The sequence below is a fragment of the Aquarana catesbeiana genome, linkage group LG05 (assembly GCF_042186555.1).
Source record: "Aquarana catesbeiana isolate 2022-GZ linkage group LG05, ASM4218655v1, whole genome shotgun sequence".
Classification (NCBI taxonomy): domain Eukaryota; kingdom Metazoa; phylum Chordata; class Amphibia; order Anura; family Ranidae; genus Aquarana; species Aquarana catesbeiana.
This window is the reverse complement of record NC_133328.1, coordinates 64,742,311-64,758,728: the sequence shown is the minus strand read 5'-3', so window position 1 is coordinate 64,758,728 and position 16,418 is coordinate 64,742,311. Positions and strand designations below refer to the sequence as shown.

Here is a 16,418-nt window from a genome sequence, read left to right as displayed (position 1 = left end):
TCCCTTTCCTTCACAGCCCCTACTTGTAAAGGAAATCCTCCTACCTAGTCCCAGCTCTTTTCACAAAGCTGACATGTTGTTGACACAGAGGAGCACAGTACAGGCAGCTCACACGAGGGATGCACATGCACATAGTAGACAGAGGTGGCAGTAAAGAGCTTGATGTCTGAGCTAAATGACACAGAGAGCAGCAGAAGCTGCAAGATCGTTTTTATAGTGCACAACATGGCTCCCCCTCACCCGTCCTGCCTTCTTCTGGCCTGGGCGGGCCCTTCGGGCACCGGGACTCCTTACTGTTGCATCAGCTGTACCCCCCTGATGGCGGCCCTGGTGTGTATGTGTGTGTGTGTAATATATATATATATATATATATATATATATATATATATAAAAAAAATGTAAGGAACACTTTTTAATCAGAGTATAGCATCAAGTCAATTAAACTCCTGGGATATTGATCTGGCCAGTTAAGTAGAAGAGGGTGTTGTTAATCAGTTTCAGTTGCTTTTTTTTTTAATTAACAACAGGTGCACTAGATAGGAAACAATGAGACAACCTCCAAAACAGGAATAATTTTACAGGTCGAGGCCACTGACATTTTTTTCACTGGTTTTGCATTTGGCTAGGGTCAGTGTCACTACTGGTAGCATGAGGCGATTCCAGGACCCTATAGAGGTTGCACAAGCAGTCCAACTCCTCCAGGATGGCACATCAATACGTGCTATTGCCAAAAGGTTTGCTGCGTCTCCCAGCACAGTCTCAAGAACATGAAGGAGATTCCAGGAGACAGGCAGTTACTCTAGGAGAGCTGGTCAGGGCTGTGGAAGGTCCTTAACCCATCAGCAGGACCTGTATCTGGTAACTGCAAAGGCAAAGAAATTGGGACTTTTAAGGTGCAAGACACAAGAAATATATCAAAAATAATTTTATTTTATAAAAGTTAAAATCAACAAAATTATAATCCATTCAAAATAGGAAACAGTTACAGAATGTGCATAGTAACAAAATTCTCTACATGTTTCACCACTGATTAGTAGCTTTCTCAGGAGATTTACATTTGTCAAGCACTGTCTACTATATGAGAATGGATCTGTATCTGCCTCTTTGTGCAAGGAGCAACAGGATGAGCACTGCCAGAGCCCTACAAAATGACCTTCAGCAGGCCACTGGTGTGAATGTCTCTGACCAAACAATCAGAAACAGACTTCATGAGGGTGGTCTGAGGGCTCGAGGTCCTCTAGTGGACCCTGTGCTCACTGCCCAGCACTGTGGAGCTCGATTGGCATTTGTTGTTGAACACCAGAATTGGCAGGTCCACCACTGGAGCCCTGTGCTTTTCACAGATGACTGCAGGTTCACCCTGAGCACATGTAACAGACGTGAAAGGGTCTGGAGAAGCCGCAGAGAAGTTTATGCTGCCTGTGACATCATTCAGCATGACCGGTTTGGTGGTGGATCAGTGATAGTCTGGGGAGGCATAGCCATGGAGGGACACTCAGACCTCTACAGGCTAGACAATAGCACCCTGACTGGTATTAGGATGGAAATCCTTGAACCCATTGTCAGACCCTACGCTGGTGCAGTGGGTCCCAGGTTCCTCCTGGTGCACGACAATGCCCGGCCTAATGTTCCGAGCGTATGCAGCCAGTTCCTAGAGAATTAAGTAATTAATACCATTAAATGGCCCCCACACTCGCCTGACCTAAATCCAATAGAACACCTCTGGGACATTATGTTTTGGTCCATCCAACGCTGCGAGGTTGTACCTCAGCCTGTTCAGGAGCTCAGTGATGCCCTGGTCCAGATCTGGAAGGAAATACCCCAGGACACCATCCGTCATCTCATTAGGAGCATGTCCCGACATTGTCAGGCATGCATACAAGCACATGGGGGCCAAACTACTGAGTACCATTTTGAGTTGCTGCAATTAAATTTCAGCAAAATGGACTGCATCATTTTTTTCACTTTGATTTTCAGGGTGTCTTGGAATTCTGAAGGTTGATAATTTTCATTTCCATCAAACGATGTGGCAAAGTTCCTAACACATTACCCAGTCCATATCAGTATAGAGATCCAGCATGATATTTTTCCCCATTGAGATCTTATGTGTTTTCAAAGTGCTCCTTTAATTTCTTTGAGTAGTGTGTAATATAAATATATATATATATATATATATATATATCAGCATTTAGCGAAAATTGTTAAAGTTCTCCAATCAATATCTAAATGCAGAATAAACACGCTGCATGCAATCTGTTCCCAGATCTACTCAGTACTGCCTTCTGTGCAACTCATTTTTTTTTCCAAACTACAACACTACTTTTTTCAAACTTTTCAAACTACATTGTCTTTTTCTCAGCCTGCAGCAAAAATTGCAGGATTTGATCCCAGCGACAAGCAGACATGGAAAATTATGTGAAAAAAAAAAATGACACTAATGAGTGAAACGCATATCTCTGGCCTTTTACTGTTAACCCATGGCATTCTCCTGAGAGTCTTTCAACATTTTGCCCACACCAGCCCTATTAATTGCTGCTCTTATTTTATAGCTCAGCGAACATCCTGGAAATTTTATACGTGTTCTGTAGAATATTTGTTTTTGCAAGGAGGAAGTGAGAAGTGATGTCTGCGAAGTCACTTTTGGAGCAGCGTAATGTACACAGAAGGGAGAATGCAGTGCCTCTGTGAGTCATACAGTGAGAGCTTGTCTCTAGATAGACATCTTTGGCGTCGGACAGCAAGAAACCAGCTCTGCTATTTACCGAGGAGGGATTTTTTCAGCTCCAGGGTATAGTTAAATGTTGTCTGTGCAGAAGCCACGCAAAGAGAAGTTTTGTGTTTAAGGTTATGAGGATTTTTTGTGTCCCTGATGCATTAAACCAGCACAGCCGTTCTCTGATAATTCATCACTGTAATTGGGTTTCCTCGCCAGAGGAAGCTAAACATGGAAAACATCAGTCGTGTTTTTGGAGAAAATGACTGAAAACACCGTTGGTCATTTCATTTTGAACATGTTTTCCTTGATTTCACCAAACCTACTTGGCCTTCATCACACCACTAGCCAAAGCTGAAGGCTAACTTGTGGCTACATTTAACCCTTTCATGACCAGATTGAATTAATTCCCAGACCAAATTTAGTAGCTTCAATATGTCTTTGTTAACTTGATAATAAATTTATGACTGTCTGTCTAAATGATTCTCACGTCCTGGTGGAGACCGAGTTGACAAGGGGTTTTCTTCTGCACCTTCCGTCCAGCAGCCCTGAAAGGGGCAACAGGCAACATATAGACATGGAGTTATTAGGAGTGCAGGTATTTACAGGCAGGTTGGTGGAGAAATATAGAGCACTGGACAGGAACCAGATGCATGAACACTGGGGGACTAGACCAAGTGTCAGGAACATGGACCAGCCATGGATGGAAACAGCTTGGCAGCAGAGGTACCAAACTAGGAGATTGAGAATTTATGCTAAGATCAGTAACACCAAAGCAGGAGAGGTACCAATTAAGAAGACCTCATCGGAGCCAAGAGTTCAAGCCAAGGTCAGACAGTTAGCAGAGATTCAAAGCAACAAGCAGTGTGGAGTCAAGCTGTAAGGCCAAAGTCACAGGAGATAGGAGCAGATCTAAAGGCAAGTCAGGTCATACACGTCAAGGCCGGTGCTGAGCGTGCATTCACCAAGCAATGTGCACTAATGCACACTCAACAGCCACCCTAAGCACATGGCCATGCACTATATTATGTGCGCATGCATGTAATTGCACTAGTCTTTTTATATTGGAACTAACTAGACCTTCCTTACAATAAGATTGACTTTTTTATTGGGACATAAAAGACTTTTATTTGGTATACTGTTTTAATAAATACCCTTATGTGTGTTTTTTTTACATTATGGGCTGACACATGGACAAAACAAAAAAAAAAAAGATGTATACACTATATTACCAAAAGTATTGGGACACCTTTACACGCACAAGAACTTTAATGGCATCCCAGTCTTAGTCCGTAGGGTCCAGTACTCAGTTGGCCTACTCTTTGCAGATATAACAGCTTCAACTCTTCTGGGAAGGCTATCCACAAGATTTAGGGGTGTGTCTATGGGAATCTTTCAGAAGCACATTTGTGAGGTCAGGCACTGATGTTGGATGAGAAGGCCTGGCTTGCAGTCTCCGCTCTAATTCATCCTAAAGGTGTTCTATTGGGTTGAGGTCAGGACTCTGTGCAGGCCAGTCAAGTTCCTCCACCCCAAACTCGCTAATCCATGGGGTTGATTTACTAAAGGCAAATCCACTCTGCACTTGGAAGTGCAGTTGCTGTAGATCTGATGGGAAGATCTGAAATCAGGGGAAACTCTGCTGATTTAACTATCCAATCATGTACAAGGAAAAATGCTGCTTACTATTTTCCTTGCATTGCCCCCCCCCCGGATCTACAGTGACTGCACTTCCAAGTGCACTTGTAGTGCAAAGTGGATTTGCCTTTAGTAATAAACCCCCATGTCTTTATGGACCTTGTTTGTGCACTGGTCCAAATCATTTGGTGGAGGAGGGATTATGCCATATTGCCTAACCTCACAAATGTGCTTCTGGAAGAATGGTCAAACACTCTTAAACCTTGTGGACAGCCTTCCTAGAGGAGTTGAAGCTGTTATAGCTGAAAAGGGTGGGTCAACTCAATATTGAACCCTACGGACTAAGACTGGGATACCATTAAAGTTCATGTGCGTATAAAGGCAGGCATCCCAATACATTTGGTAATATAGTATATATGCATGAGCAATTGAGAGATGAAGTAAAAGAAGAAAGTAGTAGGAAAATGAGACCCTTCAACGACAATAACCCCCCACTCTATCCTTCTTTGTTCTATTAAAAAATCTTAATAGAACTTTGATTTTGCTTAACTGCTAATTATTTAACCACTTCCCGCCTGGCCTATAGCAGATTGACGGCTGGGAAGTAGTTCTGTTATTCTGACTGGGCGTCATATGACGTCCAGCAGGATAACATGCCGGCATTACTCGGTTCACGCTGACAGGGAGAGACGATCGGTGGCTCTCCATGTCGGGGGGGGTCTGTGCTGATAATCAGCACATTGATTATCAGCACAGCTCCCTCAAATGTACCAATCACTTGCCAATCCGTGCCCAGCAATGCCCCAACATTAAAGTGTGCTAGTGCCCACCACAGTGCCTATCACTGCCCAGCAGTAACACCTGTCAGTACTTATCAGTACCTAATCATCAGTGCTGCCCATCAGTGCCACCTGTCAGTGCCAATCAGTGCCGCCTGTCAGTGCCCATCACAGCCGCCTGTCAGTGCTGCATATCAGTGCCACCTGTCAGTGCTGCATATCAGTGCCGCCTATTGGTGCCCATCAGTGCTGCATATCAGTGCCGCCTATTGGTGCCCATCAGTGCTGCATATCAGTGCCGCCTATTGGTGCCCATCAGTGCTGCCTAGCAGTGCCCATCAATTCTACATATCCATGCCTCCTCATCAGTGCCACTTTATCAGTGCCCATCAGTGAAGGGGAAAACAAAATTTTATGAAAGAAAATAAAAAAAACTCTTTTTTTTTCAATAATTTTTATCTTTTTTTAGTTTGTTTAGCAAAAAATCAAACCTCAGAGGTGATCAAATACCACCAAAAGGAAGCTCTATTTGTGGGAAGAAAATTATAAAAATTTAGTTTGGGTTCACTGTAGCATGACCATGCAATTGTCATTCAAATTGTGACAGAGCTGAAAGCTGAAAATTGTCCTGGGCAGGAAGGGACGTTAAGTGCCTGGTATTGAAGTGGTTAATATTTATTTTATTTGACTATTTTGTTTATAATACGGGTCGCACATCTTATTTTATTAGCAAATGATTTGCCAGTGACCCTTCAAGACTACAAAAAAAGTGTATTTAAAATAAAATGTAACTTGTTTTGGCCAGTGGCTTTTTTTTAAGGGAATTCGGTATATACTGATTACTTGCTTGAAATGTGTTATTAAATTACATTTTACACCTGAGTACATTTTTGTTTTATGTTAGTCTGTTTATAAGTGGTTGTAATAATCTGTTCTATCATGTAAATGTTCTGTTTTTTTTTTGTGAGAGAATTTTGCGATATCTGGTTAAATTTGATAAAGAGCACTTTGTGTTGTCTGAAGCCGGTGTGCTGCCCTGGAACTCAAGTATACTGGTCTAACCACCACAGTCACTTTGGGAGTATTGGGTGGTTTCATGCTCCAGCAGCTACTAAAAGCTTCTACTATCAATGTTGGTTGGACTGACTCAAGTTATATGTAACATAATAGGGGACCTCCGTACCCAAGTCACCAAATTGTAATTTTTTTCTTTTTTCTGCAGCTTGTATTAAAATAAATTATACATTTTGAAATAATAATTGCTCTGCGTTTTCAGCTGTTTATTTCCCTTATTCTAACAATTCCTTGCTGTCCTTAGGGTGCTACAATAAAGAAGGACGAGAACACAGGAGCCATTGTTGTGGCCAGGATAATGCGAGGAGGAGCGGCTGACAGAAGTGGTGAGAGGCATACACTGTAGAATTATATAGAATGTATGGACTTTGGAAGTATAGAGAACAAAAAAACAGGAACTTTTTATGCTGGAATCTTTCTCCTCTGTTACCTAAAAGGGAATATATAGTGTATTTTAAAGAGGTACTTCACCCTTCTGTGTTATTTTTTTTCCCTCTCCTCTTATCCAGTTTCCCGGGTTAACCCCAATATACGTACTTGTTCAATGTCGTCCTGAAATTCACTGAAGGCCTCCCAACACTGGGTTGCACATGCACTGTGTGCTTTAGATTTCTTTGAAGCCTTCTGGGAAGTGTGAAATGAGTATCCCATTAGGTTTCAGGCAGCTGGGGACGTCTTATCTGCCCATGTGAGAAAAAGGTGACCCCATTTTAAAAAAAAATGGCATCTAGGATTTATTGAAAAGGAGGGAAGGCTGGAACAATATTGTTTAAAGCAGGTGTAAACCTTGGCTGGTTAAAAAAAAAAAAAAAAAACACACCTGTAAGACAGTGGCATGATGTGCTAGTATGCATTGCATACTAGCACATTATGAAATACTTACCTTGGAACGAAGCCCTGCAGCGCCGCGCTGTCACCACTGAGAGGGCTGATATCTTCCCCCGGTCTTTCTTCCGGGTTGTGGCTGTGGCGCTCTGGCTGTGCGATTGGCCGGAGCCGTGATGACGTCACTCCCGCACATGTGCGCAGGAGCACTCGGTTCCGGCAAGAATCTCTGAAGTTCCAGCAAGGTATGCCTTCAAAGCGCATGTGCTGGTGATGTCACTGGCTGCACCCAGGGTGAATATCTCCTAAACGGTGCTCGTTTAGGAGATATTCATTTTACCTACATGTAAGCCTTATTATAGGCTTACTTGTAAGTAAACATCGCAAAGCGGGCTTTAACTCCGCTTTAAATAATTAAAAGGGATAGAAGGTCTGCTGCAAGTGATCACATATTATTTATTATATATTTATTATGATTATTATTTATATATTATTATTATTATTTATATAATAATATTATTACACTTATTATTCCAATGTATACCTTAAAAGTAGGTTTTGATATAACCTTTTGCATCCTTGCTCTGTTAAAAGTATTGATCTTTTTGTTAGTCACTAGAGGGAGCTCTCAGTTGACTCAGTGCAGTTACTCTATATTTTATTATTATATTAATATATGTATTATTATATTAATATATTTTAATATTATTATTATTATTTATTATTATATCTATATTTTTAAGTATCTCACGTAACAGCTGTTGAGATAAGATATTAATCGCATGGGGACTGCACTGTTTTTAGTGAGTCAGACATCTTATAGGTTGTCATTTTGTGAAGGAGCGGTAAACAAAAAATCATTCTGTAATGGTGCGAAGCAGGAAGCTGAAGTTGCATATGTAATAAGCAAATAAGGCAGCCCCATGTACATATATAATTACAAGTTATTTAAAGCAAAAATAATGTAAAACTAAACACTTTGTATTATTTGCATATAGCTGATCAAATTTTTTTATACAGTATGTCTTAACGGAAAGACTGTACACATTACTTTGAATTCCTCCAGGTCTTATCCATGTGGGTGATGAATTAAGGGAAGTCAACGGAATAAGTGTGGAGGATAAAAAGCCAGAAGAAATCATCCATATTTTGGTAAGAAGAATTTTATTTATGGTCTGTGTTGCTTAATTACTATGCTATAAAGCTGTTTGAACTCAGCTTGTGATCCTGGTGTATAAAAGCCACCTTTATTTCCATAGTCACATACTTCAATATATATCCTCTGACTTTATGCTGGTTTATAGCTTTCCTGGTGGCTCAGAGTATTGAGCACCTGTCACCTTTGTGACTTTGAGCAACTTATGGAAACTGAAACTTCAGCAAAATGGCTTTCCACAATAACAGTCAAAGTTTACCCTTCAAGCAAAAGAAATCTGGTTAGTCTGGGCAGCAGCTCCACGTCTGAGTCAATTGTTTTTTTAAATCAGCCCCAAACCTGCACAGAATTCCATAACACCAGGGGTATACCAGATATATACCAAGTATTTATTTCTTAACAATAGTATATTTGTATATACAAAAGTTTAGTATGTGTGTCTATGTATCAGTATAACTGTTCTTACCTTATCTTTTAAAGGCACAGTCTCAAGGTGCAATAACATTTAAAATCATACCAACTATCAAGGAGGAATTGCCAAATAATGAGGGAAAGGTAATATTGTGATCTGTTAAAAAATATTATTTTCATATGCTGTGATACCCATAGTCTGTAGCATTTCTTTAAGGTTCCCACACACATTTCAATCCAGTCATTAAATATCCAATCTTTTCATCATTCAAATTGAACCTAATATAAGTGAGACCAGTGGTTGTTTTTTATCTCTTTTAATGTATTTTTCTTAAAGGCTAGGGTGAAGAAGAAATTGACGGGTTGAAACTATTTTGCTAGATTTTTGTATGGTTGTATCACATACAGTGTATATAAAAAGTCTACACACCCCTGTTAAAATGTCAGGTTTCTGTGATGTAAAAAAAATGAGACAAAGATAAATAATTTCAGAACTTTTTCCACCTTTAATATGACCTATAAACTGTACAACTCAATTGAAAAACAAACTGAAAAATAAAACAACTAAAATAATGTGGTTGCTGCATGATTGTGCACACATTCTTATAACTGGGGATTTAGCTGACAGAATTAAGCAATCACATTCAAACTCATGTTAAATAGAAGTCAGTACACACCTGCCATCATTTAAAGAGCTTCTGATTAACCCCAAATAAAGTTCAGCTGTTCTAGTAGTTCTTTGCTGACATTTTCTTAGTCACATCCTACAGCAAACACCATGGTCCACAAAGAGCTTCCAAAGCATCAGAGGGATCTCATTGTTAAAAGTTATCAGTTAGGAGAAGGGTACAAAAGAATTTCCAAGGCATTAGATATACCATATGTAGCACCCTAGTGTTTAGGCAGGGTGGCTATAAAATTTATCTGACAAGCCTTGACTAATTGTCAGGAGGTCAATTGATTTCACCCTAACTCTGAAATTGCTGCACTTCTCTCGTCTGTGGCTAGGTGGCTGGGTACCTGGTGACATTAGACAAGACAAGGTCATTGCAAGGACAGACTAGGAATGAATGGATTGTCTCAGCCAATGGGCAGGGATTTTCTTGGATCCCTTGGCCTGCTGGGAGAGCCTATTTATTTGGGTGGAGTCAGGTGATCGGAGTTCTGTGCCACCTGGAGGCCTGTCTGGGTGGACGTGTGTTGTGCTGCCCCGGTTTACTAGGCCATAAGCCTTGGGCCTATCCCGGGAACATCTGGCTGCTAGGCTGTCTAAGGGCCTATCCAGAAGCAAGAGAGTTGCGTAGGGTTGGGACTGCAGCTTGCAGTCCCACCAGAAGCAACAGTTCTGCTGAGGTGCAGGTGCCAAGCAAGTGACCCAGCCAGTGGAGTTGAAGCTTGTGGAGCATTATTGTGTGCCAAGCCAGTGACGAAGCAGGCCAGTGGGGTGATGTTTGTGGCGTATCTGTGAGTGCCAAGCCAGGGACCCAGCAGGAAAGTGGGGGTGATGCTTGAGGAAGATTGGAAGAGCTCAGGAGATCCAGTGGCGAGTGGATCTGTTAGTCTAATGAAAGACTGGGAGCTCAGTAGTGAAGTTCTACCATAGGAGATTGTAGAAGTTTGTTTCAACCGTTGTTAGAAACTGTTACAAGATTGTTGCCATAGGAGACAGTGGTCCTTCTCATGCCGGTGTGGTCTCTAGCTTGATGCCTTGCTGTTGCTTGCTGCCTTGCTTGATGCATGGCTGTCTACCTATAGAAGTCTCAGAGTCTGCCAATTAACATTGCATCTACTAAAGGGTGTCCTGGCCCTAACCCTCTCTCCCACAGTTCTGTTTAAGAGACAATAAATCTCTTTGCATTCAAGAGGTATCAATCTACCTTGCATTACACCCGCTATGCCTTGTAACCCACTCTACACAGAAGGATGTCGACTGTCCCTAACGCTGGAGGTCACCATTAGGTCTTAAGGGGCCCCCGGGACTTTGCTACACATATAAAAAAATATTTACAATATGAGTTAAAGTAAATAACGCTGACTTAATAAACACTGTAAATCAATAAACCTAGTGACCAGGTGATAGTGATTGAAAACTAATACATTAGTAAACAAATGAAAAAAATTATAATAATAAAGTCCGTGATTAAACAGTCCATAAATGAGACCAGAATGTCTCAAACGGAAGATAAAATTATCCTGATGTAAAATCTTCAAAGCTTTCACCACACCACGTGCAATCAGTGTTTCCACTGCCTTTTGGTTATGCACTCACCAAACAGCGATGCCTTGCACTCTCATGCTCGGCAAAAAGCATCAACCCTTAAAGGGTTAAACATCCATCCATATCCAGACGTGACACTTGATATCGTGTACTCTTATAACTGGTCAGAATTTTCTAGGACAGTTCCGATTCTTGGGCTTCCTCTCCCAACTCCGTCTCGGCTGATGGCCGACTCCTCCCCTCTCCTACAGCAACATTGAAGGAGCTGCAGGAATATCTGGCAAGTACTGGCTGTGTGGTACATGTGACAACAATCTCCCATATTCTTCATATGTCTGGGCTATGGGGTAGAGTGGCAAGCCCAGCAAAAGCATGTGGAAAAATGTGTTACGGTCTGATGAAACCAAGGTTGAACTTTTTGGACATGATTCCAAACGATATGTTTGGTGCAAAAACAACACTGCACATCACCAAAAGAACGCCATACTCACAGTAAATCATGGTGGTGGCAGCCTCATGCTTTTGGGCTGTTTTTCTTCAGCTGGAACAGGGGTCTTAGTCAAGGTATAGGGAATTATGAACAGTTCCAAATACCAGTCAATAGTGGCACAAAACCTTCAGGCTTCTGCTAGAAAGCTGAACATGAAGAGGAACTTCACCTTTCAGCATGACAACGACCCAAAGCATACATCCAAATCAACAAAGGAGTCTTCTTCTTCTTCACCAGAAGAAGATTAAAGTTTTGGAATGGCCCAGCCAGTGACCAGACCCGAATCCGATTGAAAATCTGTGGGGTGATCTGAAGATGGATGTGCACAGGAGATGCCCTCACAATCTGACAGATTTGGAGTGTTTTTTGCAAAGAAGAGTGGGCAAATGTTGCCAAGTCAAGATGTGCCATGCTGATGGACTCATACCCAAAAAGACTGAGTGCTGTAATAAAATCTAAAGGTGCTTCAACAAAGTATTAGTTTAAGGGTGTGCACACTTATGCAACCATATTTTTTTTTTATTATTTTTACTTCCCTCCACCCAGCAGATTTCAGCTTGTTGTTCAACTGCGGTGTACAAATTATAGGCCACATTAAAGGTGGAAAAAGTTCTGAAAGATTTATCTTTGTCTCATTTTTTTATATCACAGAAACCTGACATTTTAACATGGGTGTGTGGACTTTTTATATCTACTGTATAATATAGCACTATATATTATATAGTTTTCTTTTAACTTAAATTCACAGTAAATTCTTAGATCTCCAAAAACACATCCCTGGGTTGGATGTACCACACTCAACATCAGCACTGCTGGATATTGGGAGTCCACAAGGCATGGAGGAAAGACATGAATCATAACAATAGACGAAAATCCCATATTTTTTTGAATCAATAAAACTCAGTGTATTTTGGAGCATGCATTGCTCCCTCTTCAGGGAAACTACGGTACATACACAAGACTTTTATGCTAGATCGCCAATCTTCTCCATATTGTATTGGGGTATTTGACTTTGAGTAGCTCCACTGGGGACACCTTATGGACCCACATGTTACTTTGCATCTCAGCCCACCACCTCTCTGCACTGTGGTAGCACCTTGAAAAGCCTTAAGATCTTGGTATGCAGCAGACATGACAATTCTCCCTCTACCATCCTTAGTGCAGTGCTTAGTGCTTTGGCAACCTGTTGTCATGCCCAAACACTATTATTTCGTAAGACTTCCTAACTGTATGCCAACACCATTATCATCTGCATTAGCGCACACAAGACACCTTCTTGGGCCATGTCTCACTTCTGCGTTTCTGCCCATGTCCCTTCTGCAACATTATAGCTACTTGAAAACTCCTAAAGCAGACTTTTTTTTTTTTTTTTTGGGGGGGGATACAGCACCAAACGCATTAGTTATGTGTAATGGCATGCAGTGTGCTGATTATGGTAAAGTCATCCCTGTGTTGTCTACTTCACAGCTGCTGGATACTGCCCTGAGTGACTGTCATCCCCAGCTGTTACGGTTAACAGCTGCCGCTGCTACTGAGAAAAGTTGCACTGTTCACTCACTGCCTTCTGCCCTCTCTGCCATTCATATTGCGTGTATTACTACACTCCCACAATGCATTGTGTTCTGTGAATAGGCTGAGGACAACCTGTCATTCAACTGCTCCTCTTTTCACAGAATGTGAATCATTGTGGGAGAGTTGTAATACAAGTTTTGTAAATGGAGACAGACGTAACCAAAAAAAAAAAGACAGACGTAACCACTAATTTTCTTTAAAATATTTCTGTCGTAAGAGAACGTATCCGTTTTCATCACAAACCTTATATTAGACCTCGTGACATTGCTGGGTCCCTTTGATTCTATGCAATACAGGCACATCATGGTTGGTGGTAGAAGCCATGGGGTGCTGTACATTGCTCTTTGAAAACATCAGAATCACAGCACCGTGCCTCTGTATTCCACTCAAAAGACCTTAGTCACAAAAAAAGTAGTGGGCTGGCTCTTGAGAGTTATGCAAATATCAAAATGCCTTTATGGTCTTGTTCCTCAACAGACTGCATTGGAAAGCAGATCACCTTAGGTAATGTTTATATGTAGGGCTGAGCCTCTATAATTAAAAGAATTGAAATCCAAAAAAATGAAAGAAACAGGCCAGTGACAGTAGGGCTGGGGAGGAAAGGACAGTTCGTTTATGCGGATTGAGCCTCCATGTGAATGAGGTCTAATTCTGATAAATACATTTCAGTTGCATCAAAATAAGAGGTATTTAAAGTCTTGCAGTTTGTTTTCTTAGAAAGTAGCCGCAGCCTAATTTGGAAATCCTGTCCTCTGTATCCTTTCACTTAATGGGGATGCAGTGATCTATCTGCAGAGTTCCAGCATACACCCTGCTACAGCTTTGCTGATTGCAGAACCTTTGGTCTGAAGACCTCTCTCCGAATCTGCATTCCAATTCCCATAGGTGTTCAATAGGGTTTTTTTCCGGGTTCTTTGTAGAGTTTCTCATCAATCCATGTCTTTATGGAGCTGGCCTTGTGCACAAGGCACAGTCATGCTGGAACAGAAAAGAACCTTAACCAAATTGTTGCCACAAGGTTGGAAGCCCATAGTTATCAGTCATGCCTTTTTATACTTTAGAATGAACAGTATCCTTCATTGGAAACACATTTAATTCAAAGAACAATACTGTATGTAATGGGACTTTCAGTATCCCTCCAATGAGCACATATACACTTGAAACATCTTTTAAAATAAAAACATGTTTTTATTTTATCAATTTAAAAAAACACTTATTCTTTTAAAGCATATCTTTTTTCAAAAAGGTATCAAATCTACCACTTGTCTTCCATTTGTGAAACAAAGGATTTTTCGCAGCGCGGAGATCTTCCCAGATAATACAGTGTGGGTCGGCGCGACAAAGCCGCTGCATCAGGACCTCATATCTCTCATGCAAATATCACAGCTCACTACAATAATATAGAAAGGAGTACATATGTTTTCACATAGTTGAATATTCTAATGATATCAGAGAGAAATAATGCAAACAATAGAACATGCACTGTGTATAGCAACGGTCATACGTGCATTTATTGGTAACAAAAACTATCCCCTAGAAAACAGGAAAGGGGAAAAAGTAGACAGGAAAGAGGGAGGGGAAAGGAAGGGAAGAAGGGGGGGCTGGTCATAGAGAAAAAAGGAGAAAAAGTATGAGAACAGGAAAGGGAGTAAAGATGGGAGTGGAAAAAGGGGGGAAGGGAAGGAAAAGGGGGAAAAAAATGAAAGAAGGGAAACGAAGGAAGGGAGAGAAAAAGAAAAAAATGATTTATATACCTCCAAGAAAATCAATGAACACCACCTTTATTGGATTAAATAAAGACATGTTGTTTGTATTTTAACCACTTCCCGCCCGCTGTATGCAGAATGGCGGCCGGGAAGTGGTTCTGTTATCCTGACTGGGCGTCATATGACGTCCAGCAGGATAACATGCCGGCGCATGCCAATCACTACCTACCACAGTGCCAATCACTGCCCACCACAGTGCCAATCACTGCCCAGGAGTAACACCTGTCAGAACTTCTCAGTACCTAATCATCAGTGCTGCCCATCAGTGCCACCTGTCAGTGCCCATCAGTGCCGCCTGCCAGTGCCCATCACAGCCGCCTGTCAGTGCCCATTAGTGCCGCCTGTCAGTGCTGCATATCAGTGCCACCTATTGGTGCCCATGAATGCTACATATCAGTGCCGCCTATCAGTGGCCATCAATTCTACATATCAGTGCCACTTTATCAGTGCCGCCTCATCAGTGCCCGTCAGTGAAGGGGAAAACAAAATTTTATGACAGAAACTAAAAAAAACTCTTTTTTTTTTTCCAAAAATTTGGTATTTTTTGATTTGTTTAGCAACAAATCAAAAAAGCAGAGGTGATCAAATACCAGAGATACCAAAAGAATACCATATACCAATACCAACAATACCAAAAGAAAGCTCTATTTGTGGGAAAAAAATGATAAAAAGTTACTTGGAGTACAGTATTGCATGACCGTGCAATTGTCTTTCAAAGTGCGACAGCGCTGACAGCTGAAAATTGTCCTGGCAGGAAGGGGCGTAAGTGCCTGGCATTGTAGTGGTTAAAAGATGTTTCAATTGTATATGTGCTCATTGGAGGGGTACTGAAAGTCCCATTACAAATAGTATTGTTCTTTGAATTAAATTCATTTAGGGAATAGACCCTCCAATGACAATAGTAGGTATCCAGTACCACTCCCATGTACTTTATACTTTGATTTATTGGAAACACCTGAATTCAGTAGTTTGAGGGGTGTCCACACGCTTAAGGTCTTGTAGTGTACAATATGTCCCTAAACCCACAATGCGGCAATCTAAAGGATCATGCTTCTGCTTTTTTTCTGCGCATGGTTGTAGGAAATCTAATGACACAGGAGAGATTGCAGAAGGGTACAGGACATTAGAAGAGATGGCCGCCTTGTAAGACTGGGGACCCCCGAGGTTAGATTAGCACATTGCTTTCCTCTTAACCCTGCTCCACATATCACCACTTGGAGTCTTCCCTTGATTTACATACAGTATATTGTAGACCTAGTAGTATAGGGCTTTAGGTATTTTCTGTTTACGTTATGAATACTATGCACCGTTATCTTCTCTTGCAGATGTTTGTTAAAGCTCTCTTTGACTACTATCCTAATGAGGATAAAGCAATTCCTTGTAGAGAAGCCGGGCTCGCGTTCAGAAAGGGAGATGTACTTCAGATCATGAGCCAGGATGATGCAACTTGGTGGCAGGCCAAACACGAAGGTGATGCCAATCCCAGAGCTGGATTGATCCCTTCCAAACAATTCCAAGAGAGGTTAGCTCTGAAACTCCTTCCTTTCACTCTACCTCACTAGTTCTTCCTCTTCTTTTCTCTCTCCCTCTCCTTTTCTCTCTTCCTTACCAATTTTCTCTTTACTTTTCTTTCTCTTCTTCTCTCACTCCCCCTCTTTCATGCCTATTTTGTGCTCCTTGTCTTCTTCTGCCCCCCCCCCCCCCCCCCCCTCCTGCTCTCTGTCTTTTCCTCTCTCTGCCTATTCCTGTTTCCCTGCTCCTGTTCTCTGTCGCTCT

General features: G+C 41.5%; 1 protein-coding gene across 1 annotated transcript in view; it reads left to right on the top strand.

Annotated features, from left to right (window-relative positions):
• The window catches only part of MPP7 (MAGUK p55 scaffold protein 7), a gene marked incomplete in the record, with an annotated part of 615,576 nt that overhangs the window by 405,374 nt on the left and 193,784 nt on the right, over positions 1-16,418 (top strand). Inside the window, 4 exon segments of the mRNA XM_073629838.1 lie at positions 6,449-6,530; positions 8,096-8,181; positions 8,666-8,740; positions 15,968-16,164. Coding sequence (XP_073485939.1) covers positions 6,449-6,530; positions 8,096-8,181; positions 8,666-8,740; positions 15,968-16,164 — 440 coding nt within the window.